This window comes from Panicum virgatum, chromosome 1N (assembly GCF_016808335.1).
Source record: "Panicum virgatum strain AP13 chromosome 1N, P.virgatum_v5, whole genome shotgun sequence".
NCBI classification, from domain to species: domain Eukaryota; kingdom Viridiplantae; phylum Streptophyta; class Magnoliopsida; order Poales; family Poaceae; genus Panicum; species Panicum virgatum.
In genome coordinates, this window is record NC_053145.1 from 4,557,566 (window position 1) to 4,578,586 (window position 21,021).

Genomic DNA, 21,021 nt, shown 5'->3' on the forward strand with positions numbered 1-21,021 from the left:
CCCTAACTTGTTGCACCACCGATAAACATGCAAATTGTGAAGGAAGAAAATAGCCAAGGGTAAAAATGATTTTTTAGCATTAGTCTCATGGTAGTATGGAGCATTACATCAGTATAAGGACAAATTTGGTCTAAAATTAAAAGTTGATGCACCAAATTAGTCTTTTTGAAAGTTGGGGGACCAACTTAACCCTTGAAGCAAAGTTGAAGGACCAAAGTGCCTATTTTGCCTTTCTCGAACATAATTTTGTTACGATAGGTAAAAGTTGACGTTGCGACGGGTAATGACACTCCAACCTTAGCAACTCCAATAGTTCCCTATTTCTCTTCCCTATCCTTATTTTTTGGAAAAAAGAAAAAACACACTCTAATAGTTCCCTATTCTAATTCCCCATCTACTAACAATTGGCCTATTCTCCATCTTTGTGCTAAAAAATAGGCACCACATTGTGTCTCCCAATTCCTTTTTCCAAGTGAAATATAGAAAACTCTTGGAGATTGTCTATTTCCCCCTCCCCATACTATTTTGGGAGTTGGTAAAAACCATGATTTGGAGAATAAAAAATGGGTAACTCTTTGGAGATGATGTTGCGGTGGACTTCGCACGTGAGTTTTTTTTGTTGCAATAAACATATCACGTTGTTGCAGCAAGAGTTGATTAATAATGTTGCAATGAGTATTTTAGTTGATTATTGATGTTGCAATAGTTGCTTATGGTTGTTCCATAGGTCAATATGTATGATGATGAATTCTATGATGTAGAGAAGGTTCCCCCCTCCCCCCACGTCCTCCTCCTCCAGGCGACACGGGGGGCGACGCCGCCCCCTCCAACCTCGCCGACGATGGCCGTCGCCGCTGCCGACGTCCGCTCCACTCCTAGCGGCGGCGGCGGCCGGCAACCGAGTCGAAGCCGGCTCGGCCTACCTCCCCTCTCCCTTCTCCCATCCCTTTTCCCCGACCTTGCGAACCTGTGACCTCCCCGCGCCACCTCCGGTCGCTGGACGCCGGATCCGGTGTCCTCCTCGCCGGATCGGGGCTCCTCCGGACCGGATCTACCCTCTCTCGGCAGGTGCACCTGGGGGGTGGTCCTCCGCTCGCGGGGTTCCCTGGTTCGCTGCGGGCTCCTCGCGGGGGCTTGCGGCGTCCAGTGGCCGGCCCTCCCGCGCCGGGTGGGCTCGTGGCCTCCGGACGCTTCTCCTTGGCCGGGATCCGCGGTAGCCGGTGGCCGGCCCCCTCGCCATGAGCGGCTCTCCGTCGGCGGGGCTCGCGGCCGCCGGTGGCCGTCGCCCCCTCGCCGTGCGCGGCCTCTGGCCGGCGCCCTCTCGGTGGTGCGGCTGCTGTCCGGTGGCCGTTTGTGTTGGGTGCCGGCCAGCGGGCTACTCTGCGACGCGGCGTTTCTCGGCCTTTCGATTTGGGGTGGGGATGGAACGGGGTGTAGGCGAAAGCCTCGGTCTGCTCGCAGGCCAATGACGGCGACACCTTCGGGCGCCGTTTACCTTCTTGAAGGCGTCATTTCTTGCCCCTCTTCCCTGCTCTCCGGTGAGCCTTCCAGGTGAAAACCACCTTTTTGGTCGGACGTCGGCGACGCTTGTGGCGTCGTTCCCTCATTTGAGGCGTCGTCTTGGAAGCTTCGCTGGTGGTGGTCGTCTACTCTCATCGGAGAGTTTCCACTTCTGCGCCTGCCTTCGATCATTTCATCTGCATCGTCTGGGTTGCATCGATTATCTTCTGCCGGATGCTTTGCCGCCCTACTGTCGCTGGCGGATGCTTTGCCGCCGTTCTATTAGTGTTTGCTTGGGGCAGATGCTTGGCTGCTTTGGTGGATCGGATGGATGCTTTGCCACCTTTGTTGGTCGATCGTTGCACTCTTGGCGTTGTAGTATTTTTTAGCAAGCTCAGTTGTGGCCGTGTCTAGGTTTGTGGGTCGTCTTTGTCTCCTCCGTTATTCTTATTGTTCTTGTTTGTTGTATGGGTCGCCTACCATTTGTTTGGTGGTGCTTTGTATCTGTTTTAATAGCCTCTGTCTATTAAGGATTGTAATGGTCGTACTCCTTTTCTCTTAATGAAATACGTGCTCAGGCATGTTCGCTAAAAATAGGTCGATATGTGATGTTGCAGTGGCGTTTTCAATATATTTGAGATGTGAGGTGATGTTGAAACAACTATTTTTAGAATGTTGCATAAATTTATTGTAGATGTTTCAATAGTTGATTTGCCATGTTATATATTTTTAATATAATCGACAAATTCTATTTGTTCTATTATTTTTTAAAATATATTTTCTAATGTTGCAATTGTTGTTCAAAATATCACAATTATAATTATTAAATGTTGCAAAAGGTTAGGAAGTTACAAAACTCTATTTCTATATATTGTCATTCTTATCCAATGTTGCATCAAACATTATGTCATATTACGGTGGGAATTTTTTATCATAGGATCGAATTACGGAGTCATTTTTATATATTTTTTATAATATTGCAAGTAGTAGTAACTTTGAATCTTGTAATAATTTATTTTCGACGGAGCGTTTTCAATAGCTCCGTCAAATTGTTTGTCAGTAAATATCTGGATTGTAGGTATCGATCGGACGGCACGGATAGCGCAGCGCGGGTATAGGCTCGTTATCTGCCCGCCTCCTCACCTTGCCTTGCCGGCGGCTCAGCGCGGACCCCAACAGTGTCCTCCCCCTCCTCGTCGCCTCCCCCGGTTGCGCTAGGGCTTTGCCCCCATCCCCCCTCGAAACCCTACCCGCACCATGCGCGATCGATCGGTCGATCGCGAATTCCCCAGCCGCGAGCGTGGGGATCGGCCGCCGCCCGGGATGCTGGGCCCTCCGCGCCGCGGGCCGGCGTACAAGACGAAGCTGTGCGCGCTGTGGCAGCGCGGCGGCTGCTCCCGCGACACCTGCAGCTTCGCGCACGGGCACGCCGAGCTCCGCCGGTTCCCCGGCTCGCGCACCTCGTTCCCGCCCCGCGCCGGTATACACAGCCCTTCCTTGTGCGCCCATTCTCCTCTCTCTCTCTCTCTCTCTCTCTCTCTCTCTCTCTCTCTATCTCCTTTTTTCAGTTGAGTGTTTATGTTCTGAGATCAGATCCGGGTAGGGGCTTGTGGTTCGTGGTTGATTGGGAGGGATGGTTGTTATAAAATTTCAGAAAATTCTGTTTCTCAGATTGCTTTGTTGGTAGGTTTAGACGTATGGTTACTAGATGCAGGCAGTTGGTGTGGTTAGGTGAATAATATCGTGGAGTACAGAGTACAGTGTTTATCAGAAACAGATCTTTTTAACGGCTAGGGTTCACGAATTCTGGATCCTATGATGAATGGTTTGGTCACGTAATCTACTATGTGATTTATATGATTCTGAACAACATGACACGTGGACGGTATGCGATGGTTGGTCATGAAATCCTGCCTCTGAAGAACATAACATGATGGATGGAATGAGGAAAAACCGAAAAGGCACACACAGCAACTTACTGATATGGATGTCTGTCATAACAGAAGGGAGGAATTAGATCAGTTTGACTTTTGCTGGGATACGATTGACTGAAGAATGAATATATTTTATTGCATCATTTATGGATGTCCATATTTGGAGCTTTAAGGTGTTATACACAGGCATGGGTGTGGGTATATCGGTGTATGACTCGAGTATGAGTATGAGTATGGGTTTGATTCGTCGGAATCTGGCACCGGTGTGGGATGTCTGATTCAGAAAAAAAGGACACAGGTGTCTAGGTAACATATTTACCATGGGCTATTGTTCTTCATAGGGAACTTTGTTCTTGCTTCATGATTTTTGTAGTAGCGAGATGTCTTGTATTTTCTTATAGTGCTTGTGCGAGTTGTTATTTTTTTTATATCAGTGCTTGAATTCAACATCAGTTGCTGCAGATAGAAAACAATTCTAACAAGTGGAAGCTTGTTGCAGAATTAGGCGGCATTCTTACTGGTTGTCTTTTGATTTAACTACCATTCAAATTAGCAGACTCCTGGGCAGATTTGTTAGACTCAACTGCTGCCAGAGGATAAGATGACCTTTATTATTCTTCACTTGGTGTTTCGATGATTTGTTGTGACTGTAATGCTTGTCCTATATGAAGAAGGTGGGCATATCAGTATCTTGGATGACGACTCCTTTGAATCATGTCCCTATACATTTGATGTGCTATGACCATGTGATTAGCAGATTTAACAGAAATCCTTGAATATTCTGCATCAGTTAGTTTCATTGGGAAGCCTGGTAATTGCAAGTTATTGTAATTATTGCAAGTCGCTGCGGAAGATATCTGGACAAATGATAGTAGATTTGTATGGTGATATTGGGATTATAGAAGACCTCAACTTGTCATAATTGCTATTTGGGCTTGTTCATGGTGCCTCCATCAATTTGATTTATGACAATCAACATTATGAGTTTGGTATCATCTTAATGGGTGCATCAGTGGTTTCATACCATATTTGGTATCTACTCGCGCGTTAATTTTCGCCCCTACTTTGTTGTGGCTAGTGGTATTATACTGGAGACCCTTCTACTTATTGCTTGTCGAATTATCTTGTAGCTCAAAGGTTGTGGTAAGCTTACAGGCTTGTGGGTGATCTACCTCCATATTGATACATTTTTCGTTCAGTGTCATATCTTTCCTTGTATAAAATCTGCTCTATCTTGACTTTAGGGAGAAGAGATTATAGAGGCGGTGACTTCAGAGAAAGGTTTGATAGGAGGCGTTCGCCTCACAGGAGGCATTCCCCTGATAGAGATTCCAGGGATCATCGTCCTCTTCATGAACAAAGACCAACTTCTCAAGAAAGGGGTAAATAATGCCTTCTTATTTGAAATTCTGCATCTCACCTTTTCATTTAATTGAACTTCGTGTCCACTGTGTTGTTATTAAAGCTTTGAAAGTTTTACTTGCAGAATCTAGCTATTCACGATCCCCCAGCAGGAAGAGGTATGCAGTGTATTCCAATAAATGATTAAGCCATTGAATTGTAGATATACTTCGACACATCTGCCATACTTTTAATTGTATATTTATTATCCATTGTTAATTTGTTATCCGCCTTGTTTCTGTGATGTGATTTCCTCATTGTAAGATACCATTTGATATTTTGGAGCTCAAATAGTTTTCAAAGCTTTATCACTGAACAATATTTTAAAATATCCTCTCAAGAATCATAACTTTTAATCTTGAAAAACTCTTATTTTATTGACTTTTTATGTTCTCTACCCGCATTTAATATGTGGAAGACTGAACATGTTGATATTATAATTTACCTTTCCACCCCTCTCCCTCTCCCTCTCCCTCTCCCTCTCAGCGATAGGAGGCATGAGAAGAACCCTGATGATGGAGAAACCAACTCATCCAGGAGCTTGAGTGTCTCTGACAAAAATGATGATAGAAAAAAGGAGACACTCAGTGTTGATGATAAAGAGGATCAAGAAATACAGGTCTGGTGCATAATACAATGCATAGCAGTAAGTCATCTTTGGGAAACCCTGCCGTTGTATAATTAATATTAAGATTTAAGATTATTCTGCAGCTGAAACAAATAAGGCAGGATATGGAACTTCTGCGTGAGGATAAATCTAACTTGGAGGTCAGTTTCTCTGCTTTTACTATTACAACTTGTAAACCATGTGATCTTTTTTAATTGCATTCGGTAATGCTTGCCTATTTTCTATTGTAAGGTTAATCATTCGATTCATGAATGGGACATGATGTGTGAATCATCATGCTTTAATGGCTTTATTTGAAAAAAAAAACATTTCTGTGCTTTATTGGTTGCATCTTTTGCTGTTTATATCTTGTGTCATTGAAGAGTATTAGGTGTCCATGATGGTTGAGTTTAAACTTACTGAAAAGTATCCAATGTCCATAATGGGCTAAACATTGTTGGAGTATTAATTTGTATAAGTTGATATATGCATATAAACCTTGCTTTGCAATGCCCATTTGTAAGCATTTCTTCTTAGAGTCTTTACATGCTTTATTTGGATAATGTTTCTTTTGGTTCCTCCATCCATGGTCTATTATACAAGTTATGATTGGCCATGTATTCTTTTAACTCTTGACAACCTGTACAATTCAATGCTTGCCCGTCAAAATAGCTTGATCTTGTTTAAATATGAACTTGACGCTCATGTTTACTATTCCTTTCTTAGATCATTTTGGATGAGAAGAACGCTGAAGTACGCAAGATTTCTAGCAGGGTAAATGATCTTGACCTGCAGATAAGGAAGGAAAAAGAGGAATGCCACAGGTACTTATACAATCTGGCACATGACAAGGTCATGCTTGTTTATACAAATAGCTCCATGGTGTCATCAGGTGGTCTAATTGCGCATTGTATTATTCCAATGTAGGATGACCTCAAAAATAAAGAAGTTCATTAAAGCTCATGCTCGCTTTTTGAAAGCACAGGAAGAATTGAAAAGGTGCATTGTGTTTTGTCACTTTTCAACTAACAAAAAACATTTTGACCTGGCTTACTGCACCATTTCACTTCTATATCTACACGATTATGAATTTATGATTATTGACTAATTGGAGCTGTGCAGGTCACAAGCTCGTTTTGAGAGACTTGGTGATTTGCTTGCTTCAGATATTCTGAAGCGTGGTGCTAACGAAGAAGTTTCCAGTGTCAATGTTGATGAAGATCCAAATGGGCCTTATGAAAGGAGCCCAAATGCTGCTACAACTAAGAAGAGATCAATCCCTTACTCAACAAGTGAAGAAGCAAAAGCCGGTGGGTATATTATTCTGTTTCTGAAGAGTGTAGAGTGATGAGTATGTTCTCTTATGGTTCACTTTAGTATGATTTGAATCATTTTAACTTTTAAGTAACATTTGTTTCTTCTTGGTGTAAATTAGTACTTAGTACTTGGAGTCTAAGTGAGCCCTCCGTAGCTTCTAAAACTTCCTCCATTGAACTTCAAGCATTGGAATTGATGTGATAAGTTGGCTAACCCCTTATAGAAACACTAAATGATGTACTCCCTCTCCCTCCATTTATGAGGCATTTTAGAATTTGAGTTACCACCATCCTTAACTTTGATCATCTGGTTGCACAAAAAAACTGAAAATAATTGGCTTATGATAGGTACTTTCAAAATATAATATCTATGGTTCTGTACGCCTATTTGACCATATTGCTGTAGAATTTGGGTGGTCATATTGGAGGCCTTCTCCAAAATGCTGTACATCTCATTGTCATTAAAGATACGTCTTTGTATCAATGTTGGTCTCATGTCTAATCTTGTTCTTTTTCAGTAAAGAAAAGGAGAGATCGTGATTCAGAATTTGATAAATCAAGCAAGGGGACTGAGCCAACAAAAGCTTTATATTTGAAAAAGAAATTGTGGGAAGATGAAAAGGATAAAATAGGCACCTCGGCCAACACTGACAAGGTGCAGTATTCTTCATCTATTATCTCTATTTTTCTGATAAGTTGTGCTTATCACATTCTCTATCTGGTATAGTTGAATGCTCTGTTTGGACAAGAATTGGTGAAGTTTAAGGCTTTTTTTACCGTCGATCTTGTTAGCTCATTTTGGTCCTATTGACACCTTTAACACCTCAATGCCTTTTTTTTTCTCTTAACTGTTAAACCAACTGAAAGAGTGAGACTATATAAAATTTTATAGGCTTCTTTTACCATCGATCTTGTTAGCTCATTTGGTCCTATTGACATGATTCACACTCTGTGTAGTATGAGTTCAAACTTTTATTGAGTAGATATTTTTAAACTTACAGGTCAAAGATTCTCCAGTCAAACATGTTTTACCCTCCACTGGTATGGCTGCTCATGCTGTGGATGATCTATTTGAAGCTGTTGAACTGGAGGATAGGCATGGTCCAATAAACGCATCAGTAGAAAATGGTGCTGGTGACGAAACTAGGTCGCCTGCTATGCCATCACAGCCACCACCAGTGGTTAATGCTTACGAGCAGGTGACTAAATTTGCATACTACATCCTTAGAATCTAAAATACATAGAAAACGTAAATTTGCATCATGCAGGAAATGAGAAACTTAGCTTATGCGATTAAACTGAATTGCACTTTAAAACTAGTTCCTAATTTCTTTCTGTAGCTCTAGTGAAAAGTGTGCTAACAGTTTGTTATGTTTCTTTCCCAGTATGAGGGTGATGATGAGGAAGTCGACGTGGAGTAAGTGGATGTAAAGTCAAATGTATTTGGTCTTGTTGGGAGTTTGCCTTATATAAAAACATCTTTGGTGGCAACCTATAGTGGATGCAGTTTTAAGCTGTTTGTTATGTGCAGCTAAACATTTTTCATGAATGTGACCCTAAATATCCTGTTACCTGTACCTAATAAATCCCTAGGTCGCTAATCTTCTCAGTGCCCTGGTGCTAGTGATGCCGTTTCCATGTGTTCTGCTGATGCTGTGCTGTTTTGTAGCTTGTGAATAATGATGTTTTATGATCGTATTATTTGAGTTTAGTAGATGCTGGTGAAGTGGGTTGGTACATTCTTCTGCTGCAAACTTGAAATGCTAGTATAAATTATTATCTCTGGTGCTAGTATAAGCAGCCCGTTGCTTGTGGTAAGCAAAAGTTATTATCTCTGGTGCGCGCACTGGAACGGAGAGAATTTTTAGAAGAGTACCAAATTAATTTGTGGTATTCCTTTATCCAATGTGAAAAGATGAAATCGGTAACAAAAAAGAGACCACACTCAGCATACAAAACACAATCCCAACCACTCATTAACAATCGGACGGCACAAATAGCGCAGCGCGGCTAGGTGCCTAGACTCGTTATCTGCCGCCGCCTCGCCTTGCCGGCGGCACTGCGCGCACCCCCAACAACATTCTTTCCATTTCCTCCTCGCCTTCGCGCTAGGGCTTTGCCTCCACCCCTCGAAACCCTACCCGCACCATGCGCGATCGATCGGTCGATCGCGAATTCCTCAGCCGCGAGCGTGGGGATCGGCCGCCGCCAGGGATGCTGGGCCCTCCGCGGCGCGGGCCGGCGTACAAGACGAAGCTGTGCACGCTGTGGCAGCGCGGCGGCTGCTCCCGCGACCCGTGCAGCTTCGCGCACGGGCACGCCGAGCTCCGTCGGTTCCCCGGCTCCCGCACCTCGTTCCCGTCCCGCGCCGGTATACACAGTCCTTCCTTGTGCCCCCATTCTCCTCTTTCGGTTTTTTACTCTCTTTTTTTTTTCCCACTCGAGTGTTTATCTTCTCAGATCAGATCCCGATAGGGGCTTATGGTTCGTGGTTGATTGTGAGGGCCGTTCTATGAATTTGCAGCACCTTCTCTTTCTCGGATAGTTTTGTTGGTAGGTTTAGACGTATAGATTACTAGATGCAGGCAGTTGGTTTGCTTGTGTGATTATCACGGAGTACAGTGTTTGTTGCAAGCAGAGCACTATATTGGTTAGGTTTCACGAATTATGGACCCTTTGATAGATTGGTTGTTACCTAATCTATGTGATTCTGAAGAACATGACATGTGGACGGTATGAGATGGTTGGTCATGTAATCCATGTGGTTTATGTGCTTATGAAGAACAATGCATGGTGGACTGTATGCGGTGTTGGTGTGCCATTGAAAAAAAAAAGTCATTCACGGCAAGTCACTGATACAGATATCTGTTATTACAGAAGGAAGGAATTAGGTCAATTTGGCTGGGATAGCAAGTGACTGAAGAATGTATGATTGGACCATTTATGGTTGGCAACTTTAGATTTTTAAGGTGTTACATGGACACAGATATATGGGGGTGTCAGTGTAGGTGTGGGTGTTCAATTTGGCAGATCTTTTGGAATCATGCCAAATAACGCTTGGAATTCAACATGGGCGTCAGAATCCGGCACTGGTGCAGGGTGTCTGATTCAGCAAAAAAAAAAAAGACAGGTGTCTGGGTAACAGATTTACTTCTGGACACTGATTCAAAGGGAACTTTGTTCTTGCTTCATGATTTTCGTAGTAGCGTTCTTTCTTTATTTTGTATAAACTTAAAGTGTTCGTGTGATTTTTAAATTCTTATGTCAGTGCTTGAATTCAACCTCAGTTCCTGCAGATAGAGAAAAAATTCTAACAAGTGGAAGCTTGTTGCAGAATTAGGCGGCATTCTTACTGGTTATCTTTTGATTTAACTACCATTTGAATTATCAGACTCCTGGGCAGATTTGTTAGACTCAACTGCTGTCAGAGGATAAGACGACCTTTTTATAGATTCTTCAGTTGGTGTTTCAATGATTTGTTGTGACTCTAATGCTTGTCCTATATCAAGAAGGTGGTCATATCAGTATCTTGGATGATGGACTCCACTAGATGATGTCCATATGCATTTGTTGTGCTATGATCTGTGATCAGCAGCTTTAACAGTTAATTGAGCTTGTATCCTTGAATATCGTGCATCAGTTACTCAGTTAGTTTCATTGAGAACCCTGGAATTGCAAGTTAGTGTAATTCTTGCAAGTCGCTGTGGAAGATATCTGACAAATGACAATAATTTATATGGTGATATTGGGATTTGAGGTTATTCATGGTGCTTCCATCAATTTGATTTCTGACAATCAACGTTATGAGTTTGGTATCATCTTAATGGTTGCATCTGTGGTATCATACCATATTTTGGCATCTACTCATGCTTTAATTTCCGGCCCTGCCTTGTTGTGGCTAGTGGTACTATCCTGGAGACCCTTCTGCTTATTCCTTATTGAATTATCTTGTAGCTCAAAAATGTTGTGGTAAGCTTATAGGCTTATGGGTGACCTATCTCCATATTGATACATCTTTCGTTTAGTGTCGTATGTTTCCCTGTATAAATCTTGCTCTATCTTGACTTTAGGGAGAAGAGACTATAGAGGTGGTGACTTCAGAGACAGGTTTGATAGAAGGCGCTCGCCTCATAGGAGGCATTCGCCTGACAGGGATTCCAGGGGTCATCGTCCCCTTCAGGACCGACGAGCAGGTTCTCAAGAAAGGGGTAAATAATGCCTTATTCTAAAATCTGTATCTGTCATTTTTACATTTTAATTGAACTCCATGTTCATCGTGTATTTAGGTTATTAAAACTTTGAAAATTTTACTGCAGAATCTAGCTATTCGCGGTCCCCCAGCAGGAAGAGGTATGAAATGCATTCCAATAAATGATTAAGCCATTCAATTGTAGATATACTTTGACACTTCTGTCACTGCTCATACTTTTGATTGTATAGATATACTTTGACACTTCTGTCACTGCTCATACTTTTGATTGTATATTTGTTATCCATTGTTTCTTTGTTTCTGTGATGCAATTTCTTCATTGTTACCTACCATTTGGTATTTTGAAGCTCAAATAGGTTTCAAAGCTTTATCATTGAACAATATGTTAAAATATACTCTCTGAAATCATAACTTTTAATCTTATAGACTCGCATTTGTGGCATTTAATTGCCCATATTATGTATCCACTGTATTGACACAAGCTTGTAACATGTGCCCCTATAGAACATGTATAACTTTCTTAGTCTTTATTTTATGTCCACAATTACTAGATTGTTGACATGTGTTATCTGTTTGCGATCATCTAATGTGTTCGATTCTTAATTCACTTCTCAGAAAAAGATCATACCACTTTCGCAAATAAAATTGCCTCTTCTGTTAAAAATGCCTTGAAGAACTCTTATTTTATTGAATTTTGAGGTTCTCTACCTGCGTTGAATGTGGAAGGCTGAGCATGTTGATATTATAATTTACCTTTCCATTTTCTAACCTCTCTCTCTCTCTCTCAGCGAAAGGAGGCATGAGAAGAAGCCTGATGATGGTGAAACCAACTCATCAAGGAGCTTTAGTATCTCCGACAAAAATGATGATAAAAAAAAGGAGGCACTCTTAGGCGCTGATGATAAAGAGGATCAAGAAATAAAGGTCTGGTGCATAATACAATGTATAGCTGCAAGTCATCTTTGGGACACCCTGCCATTGTATAATTAATATTAAAATCATTCTGCAGCTGAAACAGATAAGACAAGAAATGGAACTTCTGCATGAGGATAAATCCCGCTTGGAGGTCATTTTCTCTGCTCTTACTATTACAGCTAGTGAACTTCGATGGTAGTTTAGAAAAGATGATGCATGGGTTTCATGCATCAGAACAGTAAACTTGTTCTGTTATTACACTACTTACTGCACTGGCTAATAAATTTGGTGTATATGTACTTAATTGCAATAAGTGATGCTTGGCTATCTGCTATTGTAAGGTTAATCATTCCACACATGAACATGCTTTAATGGCTCTATTCGACAAATTCATTTTTTGTGCTTTATTTTTGGTGCTGCCTGCAATAACTGTCTTTTGCTGTTTGTATCTTGTTCATTGAAGAATATTTGGGGTCCATGATGGTTTAAACTTACTGAAAACCATCCAATGTCCATTATGGTCTGAACATTTTGTTGGAGTATTAATTTGTAAAAGTGGATATGTGCATGTAAGCATTGCTTTGCAATTCCCATTACCTACTACTTTGTAAGCATTTCTTCTTAGCATCTTTACATGCTTTACTTGGATAATACTGTTTCTCTTAGTTCCTCCGTCCATGGTCTATTGTACAAGTTATGAGGGGCCATGTATTCTTTTAACTCTTGACAACCTGTAATATTAAATGCTTACCCTTCAAAATAGCTCGATCTTGTGTATCTGAACTTGATGCTAATATTTACTATTCATTTCATAGATCATTTTGGATGAGAAAAATGCTGAAGTGCACAAGATTTCTAGCAGAGTAAATGATCTTGAACTGCAGATAAGGAAGGAGAAGGAGGAATGCCATAGGTACTTATACAATCTGGCACATGTAAATGGCCTGCCTCTTGGTTATACAAATAGCTCCATGGTGTTATCATATATTCTATTCTCACATTATTTCATTTCCAATTTCCAATGTAGGATGACCTCAAAAATAAAGAAGTTCATTAAAGCTCATGCTCGCTTTTTGAAAGCACAGGAAGAATTGAAAAGGTACATTGTGTTTAGTCACTTTTAAACTAACAATTGGATAGCATTTTGATGTTCCTTACTGCACCATTTCACTTCTATATCTACATGATTACGTATTTATGATTATTGACTAATTGGAGCTTGTGCAGATCACAAGCTCGTTTTGAGAGACTTGGTGATTTGCTTGCTTCAGATATTCTGAAGCGTGGTGCAAATGAAGAGGTTTCCAGTATGAATGTTGATGAAGCTCCAAGTGGGCCTTCTGAAAGGAGCCCAAATGCTGCTACAGCTAAGAAGAGATCAATCCCGTACTCAACAAGTGAAGAAGCAAAAGCCGGTGGGTATATTAGTCTGTCTCTGAAAGAGTGTACAATGATGACTATGTTCTCTTATGATTCACATTAGTATGATGTGAATCATTTTAACTTTTAAGTAATGTTTCTTTCTCCTAGTTGTCGAAGTACTTAGTACTTGGATTCTAAGTAAGTCCTCACTAGCTGCTAAAACCTCCTCTATTGAATTTCAAGCATTGGAATCGATGTGATAAGTTGGCAAACCCCACAACCACAAAAAATAAAAAAACAATTTACATCTTGATATCGATATTATTTCCTGCTCTGCGTTGAAGGGTGCGCCTTTGTATCAGTTGTGGTCTCATGCCTAATCTCGCTCCTTTACAGTAAAGAGAAGGTCAGATCGTGATGCAGAATTTGATAAACCAAGCCAGGGAACTGAGCCAACAAAAGCCTTATATTTGAAGAAGAAATTGTGGGAAGATGAAAGGGATAAAATAGGCAATGTTGTTTCCTCAGCCAACATTGACAAGGTGCAGTATTTCTCGTGTATTAACTCAATTTTCTATTAGGTTGTGTATCATATTCCCTTGGTGGTATAGTTGAATGCGATGTTTGAACAAGAGGTAGTGAAGTTTAAGGTTGACAGCTCATGGCCTTTTTTTTTCTTTCTTATCCGTTAAAATGACTTAACAAGTGAGAGCACCATATAAAATTTTATAGGCTTCCTTTATCATCGATCATGTTAGCCCATTTTAGTCCTGTTGACATGATTCAAGCTCTGCGTAGTAGAAGTTCAAACTTTTATTGAATATATATTTTTAAACTTACAGGTCAAAGATTCTCTAGCCAAACATGTTTTACCCTCCACTGGTATGGCTGCTCATGCTGTGGATGATCTATTTGAAGCTGTTGAACTGGAGGCTAGGCATGATGCAATAAACACATCTATAGAAAATGGTGCTGGCTGTGAAACTAGGTCGCCTGCTATACCACCACAGCTACCACCAGTGGTTAATGCTTACGAGCAGGTGACTAAATTTGTTTCCTACATCCTTAGAAGAAAAGATTAAAAAAATGTAAATTTGCATCTTGCTGGAAATGACAAACCTTGCTCATGCCATTATACCGAATTGCACTTCACAACTTGTTCCTAATTTCTTTCTGTAGATCTGGTGAAAATTATGCTCACAGTTTGTTCTGTTTCTTTCCCAGTATGTGGGTGATGATGAGGAAGTCGACGTGGATTAAGTGGATGTCAGAGATGGTAGAGGTGATACTGGAATGATCTGTTAGCTCTTGCCCATGTAAGTCAAATGTATTTGGTATTGGGAATTTACCTGATAAAAAGAACATCTTCTCTAGTGGCGACCCATAGTGGATGCAGTTTAAGCTGCCAGCTGGTTGTCAACATGTTTCGTGGATGTGACCCGAAATATCCTGTTACCTGTACCTAATATATACTGTGGTAGCTAATCTTGTCAATGCCATCGTGCTTGACGCTGTTTGGATGTTTTCTGCTCATGCTGTTATATTTACGGCACGTGAATACTGATGTTTTATGATCGTATTATTTGACCCGATGCAGGTGACATGATATTAGTACATTCTTCTTCGCAAGTTTGCAATGCTACAATGTCTTCGTAACTCTTTCTTTAATCTTTGGGAGGTTCAACCATGCAGCTCAATATGCAGTTGGTAGGTTGCAAACTGCAACACAAGAGCAGCAACATTCTACAGTTAACATCAAACACAACAAAGAAGCTCAACAAAATTTTCAGTTGAATTATAACTACTGTAAATGACCAAAATGTACGAGCAAGTTGGCACATCCTCCACTGACAATACCTATAAAGAATTCAGAGCTTTCAAAGTGGATCAGTCATCAGTGGAGGACCGCTGATGGCTATCCTCCTAAAATTGCCGGTCAAGTGGGACTCAATGGGACGCTCCACTCCTTGTGCTCCATAGCTTTCCATAACCCCACGCCTCACGCCTTAGCCATGGCGCTGCAGCAACTCCTCCAGATCTCATTTTTCATGCTAATAGCATGCACGGCTATGGCGATCAACCCAGAAGCAGAAGCACTTCTCCGATGGAAATCCACTCTGATCGGAGCCAACTCTTTGTCCTCGTGGTCGCTTGCCCATCCAACCTGCTCCTGGTACGGCGTCGCATGCGACGGTGCCGGCCACGTCACTGCGCTCAGCCTTCCCGGTGAAGGGATCGGCGGCAAACTTGATGCCTTCTACTCGACCGCGTTCCAGAATCTCACCAGGCTTGACCTCAGCAGCAACAACCTCGCTGGTGCCATCCCGGTAAACCTGTCCATGTTGCTCACTCTCACCTCTCTGGACTTGAGCATCAACAGTCTCACTGGTGCCATCCCCTACCAACTCAGCCAGCTCCCTCGGATTGCTAGGCTTAATCTGGGGGACAACCACTTGACCAACCCAGAATATGGAAAGTTCTCGCCTATGGCCAGTTTGGAGTTCTTATCTCTAGCTAACAATGATCTCAACGGCACGTTCCCATGGTTTGTCCTCAACTGCACTGGTCGTAGGATGAGATGGCTCGATTTATCAGCTAATTCTTTTTCAGGGCATATACCAAGCTCACTACCAGAGATGATCCCGAGATTAAGGTATCTTAATCTGTCATATAATGGATTCTCGGGCCCAATACCGCGTTCACTTCCAAGGCTCCAAGAACTCAAGGAGCTATGTCTCGACAACAACAATCTCACCGGAGGAATCCCGGAAGAGCTGGGGATGCTGTCTGAATTGTATTTACTTATGCTATTGAACAACACTCTTGATGGGCCGATCCCAGCATCACTTGGGAACCTTACTAGCCTCGGCATTATGGACTTGTCACGGAATCAATTACATGGAAGCATACCACCGTGTTTGGCCAAGATGCAACATATACTAGCCTTCAGGTTAAGTGGGAATAATCTCAACGGTGTCATTCCACCGGAGTTGTTTACAAATTGGACCATGCTCCAGTTGTTCGACTTGTCCAAGAACTCGTTCAGTGGAAGCATACCAGCGCAAATCTTCAACTTCACAATTCTCAGATAAGTCATCTTGTCTCACAACAAGTTTACAAGTACCATTTCTAATCTCAACGGCATGGAGTTGCCCATATTATGCCAAGTAAATGAATTGAAAGTCTTGGATCTATCACACAACCAACTATTTGGAGAGCTCCCTAGTTGCATTTGGAGCTTGCGGTATCTACAGTTCTTGGATTTGTCTAGCAACACTTTGGTTGGGGAAGTTACAACCATGATGACTAACTCCATGTCTTCAGTAAGTTCACTACACCTATCCAACAACAACTTCACGGGATCCTTTTCAGCAATGTTAAAGAACTTCAAAAACCTAACTATTCTAGATCTTGCAAACAATAAGATTTCTGGAACAATTCCTCCGTGGATACGAGAGACCAATCCTTTGTTGAGGATTCTAATACTACGATCAAATATGCTCCATGGAACTATCCCGTGGCAACTTTCACAACTCTCATATCTCCATCTGCTTGATCTAGCAGAAAATAATTTTACAGGTTCAATACCGAATAGTTTCGCTAACATGTCTTCAATGTGCCAGCCTATAAAGGAAACATACATTGACAATGGACTTGGTGAAATTATACATTCATATCACGATGAAGTTGACATAGTTTGGAAGAGACGAGATTATAATTTTCAATCAGCAGTTGACTCGATGATTGCTATAGATTTGTCAAGAAATTCTCTTTCTGGTCAGATCCCTTCGCAGTTGACAAATCTAAGAGGTCTTCGTTCTCTGAATATGTCAGGAAATTATCTATCTGGAGGTATCCCAGAACACATTGGCAATCTCACACTTTTAGAATGTCTTGACCTTTCTTGGAACAGACTTGAAGGCTCTATTCCTTTGAGCATGTCAGACTTATTGTCTCTAACTTCACTAAATCTCTCAAACAACAATTTTTCAGGAGAGATACCTACAGGATATCAACTCAGAACTCTTGATGATGCCTCAATTTATAGCAATAATCCAGGACTCTGTGGATTTCCCCTGAACACTACATGTAACAACTCAATTCCCAGGTCAAACATACACGGTCAAGAATATGAAACCCTTTCGTTGTGCTATTGGGTAATTGCCGGTTTTGTTTTTGGTTTCTGGCTATGGTTTGGCGCATTATTTCTCTGCAAGTCCTGGAGGTTTGCTTTCTTCAATTGCGTTGATGTCACACAATATGGAAGTGTTAAAAAGATTAAGCAGAGAGAAGAGGACTCTTCTTCCCATTTAGCCCACCTGGGCGTCTCAGAGCTCTACTAATAATTTAATGCATGATCTCTCTAAGCTTACTTGAAGCCTGAAGGCGCAAAGGGCATGTAACTTTGCTGCTGAGATCTCCTTTCTGATAAATGGGCAGAATTGGCCTATAGTATCATGAACAAGGCTGAATTTAGTCAGTTGCAACAATGTCACTCTGTATCTATGTATTTTGAAGCATATTGATTGTACCTATATGCATGCAGCATCTAGTGTGTGTGCTTGAAATCAATAAAATTTCCCTTTTCAAAAAAAAAGTGTGTGTGTGTATGTTCGAATTTACCAACTTTCTTTGACGTTTGGGAGGTTTAACCATGCAGCTCAATATGCAATTGGTAGGTTGCAAATTGCAACACAAGAGCAGCAACATTCTTCTACAGTTAACATCAAACACAACAAAGAGGAAGCTTAACAAAATTTTCAGTAGAATTGTAACGGCTGCAAATGACCAAAATGTGAGAGCAAGTTGGCACATCCTCCACTGACGACGATCCCTAGAAAGAATGGAGAGTGGAGACAATCAGTTGGAGGGGGAGTTCACGACGGCGCAGTTCCTCCTGACCTCCCCCTCGGCGCCGGTCTTCACCTGCACCGTCCCCAGCGTCGCCATGGACCGCGCGAACAGCTGGAAGAACACCTCCTCGGGGCCACCCACGACGCTCTCGACGTCGGCCCGCGCCGCCGCGTCGGTGAGCAGCGCGGCGTCGGACTGGAGCAGGCACCTGTGCTTGAGCAGCGCGCGGTAGTAGCCCAGGTCGAAGCTCAGGTGTCTGCCCGGGTCCATCTCCACGATGGCGTCCTCGGCGTACCCGCCGTTCGCCGCCCGGCACTTGCGCCGCCGGAGGTTGACCGCGTAGGCGGCGTCGAGGGACGGGTCGGTCGTGTCGTTGCCAGCGCCGGCGCCGGCGCCGGGGTGGCCGTAGAGGCGGTCGGCGAAGGACGAGCAGTGCGCGATGCCGATCGTGTGCGCGCCTGATCAGACAAGATCCCACATGTCAGAAACACGGTAGAGTGCGCGTAGAAAGACTTCCTCTGCGCAATTTTTACAGCTGATTGCAAAGTTGCTGATGAACAGTTCAAGTTGTTGGAGAAAAAATGTTGTGACCTAGAGCTGCTTGCACAAAATTCAGTCACTTTTAAAGAACATAAAACTAAAAATTTAGGAGTAGCTAAAATTCAGTAATTTCAGTATAGAGAATGGCCAGTGCTCAACTATGAATCTCAGGCGGTCAGGCCACATATATGCACAGCGATAGGAAATCTTCAGGCACAACATGCCGACTCCTTATTTAGAGGACCAGGAAAAAAATTCAAAATGGACCAGTTAAAAATGCAGTGACTTACAAAACTGTGCGCACAAAATTCAGTCACTGTTTCTCCGTAGCAGCTAGAACTAAGTAACTTCAGTGTAAATGAATAGTCAGTGCTCAACTATGAATCTCAAGCCATATAGGCGCCGCATCAGAGAGGACAGGAAGCTGGTAAGCATAAGTGAGTCGGATCTGAAAGTAAATTTGGGTCATTTCCCTCAGGAAATAAATCCGGCGATCCGCTTTAAGATAGGCAGCGAAAGGAAACCCACAACACACAAGGAATGGGCAATCACAGCCAGGCCATCTCCTCTCAGTTTCCGGCCTACTGCTTCTTATGCAGTTATGCCTCTCTGAAATCACACTGGTTTTATTCTTCTTTTAGAACTTAACATTAATGAAACCCATGTGTTCTGAACAAAGCCTGATCGAGATAGTGATCAGATCAACTGATATGTGTGCTGACTAGTTTGCATTGCAAGTAAATGATCAATTGTTATGTGTGGTAAGCATGCGTGCATTACTGTCGCGTGATGATGAATCACGTTGTTACCCGAGAGCCAGACGAGATCGCGGACGCCCAGGCCTTTGCTGGCGAACAGGTCGGTGAGCTCCTTGAAGCTCATGGTCGGTTTGGGGACCTCGTCGAGCGCCTCCTGCATGCTCGACACCGTGCCGTCCCTCCTCCCCGTCGGCACGCGCCACGACGGCCCGCCCTGCAGCAGCTAGACCGTCAGCTCAAGGTTCAGGCAGCCGCATCAAGTGACGCGCTGCAGCTATGAGGTCACGCACGATGGCGGCGACCGCGTCCCGGGCGGCGAGCGCGAGGACGTCGGCGCAGGAGACGACGCCGGGGCACGCCTCCTCGACGAGCGTCTTGACGCGGTCGACGAAGTCGAAGCCGCGCAGCGTCAGGTTCGGCGGCGCGTCCTTCTCCGCCACGCCGCCGGCGGTCGAGTTGAGCAGCACGGACGCGTCGCAGCCCTGGAGGAGAGGACACATCATGTAAGGTCAGTGCGCGCACTGGCACGACGCGGGTGCCGGACGCGGATGCCCGCACGGCAAGCGCGCGTACCCTGACGAAGCAGTCGTGGAAGTGCAGCCGGAGCAGCGCGGCGGCGACGGTGGGCACGCGGCGGACGTGCTGCCGGACGAAGGCGCCGACCAGCCGCTCCACCCCGGGGCAGCTCTGGGCGTAGAACCCCATCCTGAGCTGCCCGCGCGCGCCGGTCACGCTGCTGGCCACGGCGACCACCATTGTCATGGCCACGACACTCCTCCAGCTGCCTCCCGGCCTGCCGGTCGCCATTGCCGCCTAGCCGACACAAGGCTCACTCACTTGGCCTACTGAGCTGAGTTGCTGTGTACTGGTGTAGAGTAGCAGGGGTGTGAACTGGTGAGCTGGGCTTGTCTTCTATAAATACATGGGATATCTTCTTTGTTCTGTGCAGGCCCAGAGCTTACTTAACACTGAATTCAATATCAGAAGCAGAACCAATTCAGAGATTTCTGTGGCAACATTGCTAGGATTTCCAGCAGTGGTAGAGGCCGGCCAGGCAAGAGAATCAAGCTATGGTAGAGGTCGCAAGCTGCATCCCGGTTAAGTTTCGTAGCGCTTTCAGCTTTCTGGTCCACTCCCAGCACCATTGCCAGCATGTGTTCCCGTCAGGAATGTGATTCTAAAACAGAGAAAGAGACATGTCGCCCCCACATGCAAGCGGCGCAAGGAGCGTGTGATTTCTTCTTCGTCTTCTAATCCTGATCGTGATTGGGCATCATGAGTGTGTCTCTGGGATGCAAAGTGGTTTCGACGTTCATGGATGGAAGAAAGAGCAAGAAAAGAACAGGATCCTTTCCTACCATTGCCTCAAAGGCTCTAGCTTTCTTTTGGCCAAGTTTCTTTCTTTCTTTCTTTTTTTTGACAAGTTTTGGCCAACTCTTTCAGTGGTTCATTACTCCATTCAAATCGTCTTGTTTTTCGCTATGTTATCTCTTAGCGGCTCGAAACCACTCAGGAGCGCTAGAGCTCGGAGCAATGACTCAATCTGAGAAATTCTAAATATACAGAAAACGGTTTGCCTCCAGAAAACGGTTCAGAATTTTGAGCATGCAGAACATAACGGTTG

General features: G+C 43.4%; 4 protein-coding genes across 6 annotated transcripts; 3 read left to right on the plus strand and 1 right to left on the minus strand.

The window, feature by feature from the left end:
• The first annotated feature begins 2,608 nt into the window (after positions 1 to 2,608).
• LOC120654720 (zinc finger CCCH domain-containing protein 13-like) lies at positions 2,609 to 8,497 on the plus strand. 2 transcript variants are annotated; one of them, XM_039932336.1, is made up of 11 exons: positions 2,648 to 2,980; positions 4,679 to 4,816; positions 4,921 to 4,954; positions 5,322 to 5,454; positions 5,547 to 5,603; positions 6,169 to 6,266; positions 6,370 to 6,441; positions 6,565 to 6,752; positions 7,277 to 7,413; positions 7,760 to 7,957; positions 8,144 to 8,497. In XM_039932336.1, the coding sequence occupies exons 1-11, from the start codon at positions 2,758 to 2,760 to the stop codon at positions 8,177 to 8,179; spliced, it is 1,314 nt and encodes a 437-aa protein (XP_039788270.1). In that variant the 5' UTR covers positions 2,648 to 2,757; the 3' UTR covers positions 8,180 to 8,497. The 2 variants fall into 2 exon arrangements, with proteins under 2 accessions (XP_039788271.1, XP_039788270.1); XM_039932337.1 differs by lacking the exon at positions 7,760 to 7,957 and having other exon boundaries at positions 2,609 to 2,980.
• Positions 8,498 to 8,808: 311 nt separating this feature from the next.
• On the plus strand, positions 8,809 to 14,827 carry LOC120654724 (zinc finger CCCH domain-containing protein 13-like). Its single transcript, XM_039932343.1, has 10 exons — positions 8,809 to 9,129; positions 10,829 to 10,966; positions 11,075 to 11,108; positions 11,757 to 11,892; positions 11,987 to 12,034; positions 12,699 to 12,796; positions 12,911 to 12,982; positions 13,111 to 13,298; positions 13,642 to 13,787; positions 14,470 to 14,827. The coding sequence occupies exons 1-10, from the start codon at positions 8,907 to 8,909 to the stop codon at positions 14,503 to 14,505; spliced, it is 1,119 nt and encodes a 372-aa protein (XP_039788277.1). The 5' UTR covers positions 8,809 to 8,906; the 3' UTR covers positions 14,506 to 14,827.
• A 1,415-nt stretch (positions 14,828 to 16,242) lies between these two features.
• Positions 16,243 to 17,725, plus strand: LOC120654721 (receptor-like protein EIX1). 2 transcript variants are annotated; one of them, XM_039932338.1, is made up of 2 exons: positions 16,243 to 17,097; positions 17,239 to 17,725. In XM_039932338.1, exons 1-2 carry the CDS (start codon positions 16,389 to 16,391, stop codon positions 17,586 to 17,588), a joined length of 1,059 nt encoding a protein of 352 aa, XP_039788272.1. In that variant the 5' UTR covers positions 16,243 to 16,388; the 3' UTR covers positions 17,589 to 17,725. The 2 variants fall into 2 exon arrangements, with proteins under 2 accessions (XP_039788272.1, XP_039788273.1); XM_039932339.1 differs by having other exon boundaries at positions 16,243 to 16,568; positions 16,869 to 17,725.
• Positions 17,726 to 17,900: 175 nt separating this feature from the next.
• LOC120654725 (peroxidase 39-like) lies at positions 17,901 to 21,000 on the minus strand. The gene is made up of 4 exons (XM_039932344.1): positions 19,971 to 21,000; positions 19,688 to 19,879; positions 19,449 to 19,611; positions 17,901 to 18,557 (listed from the first exon to the last, which is right to left on the minus strand). Exons 1-4 carry the CDS (start codon positions 20,202 to 20,204, stop codon positions 18,106 to 18,108), a joined length of 1,041 nt encoding a protein of 346 aa, XP_039788278.1. The 5' UTR covers positions 20,205 to 21,000; the 3' UTR covers positions 17,901 to 18,105.
• Between the last annotated feature and the right edge of the window lie 21 nt (positions 21,001 to 21,021).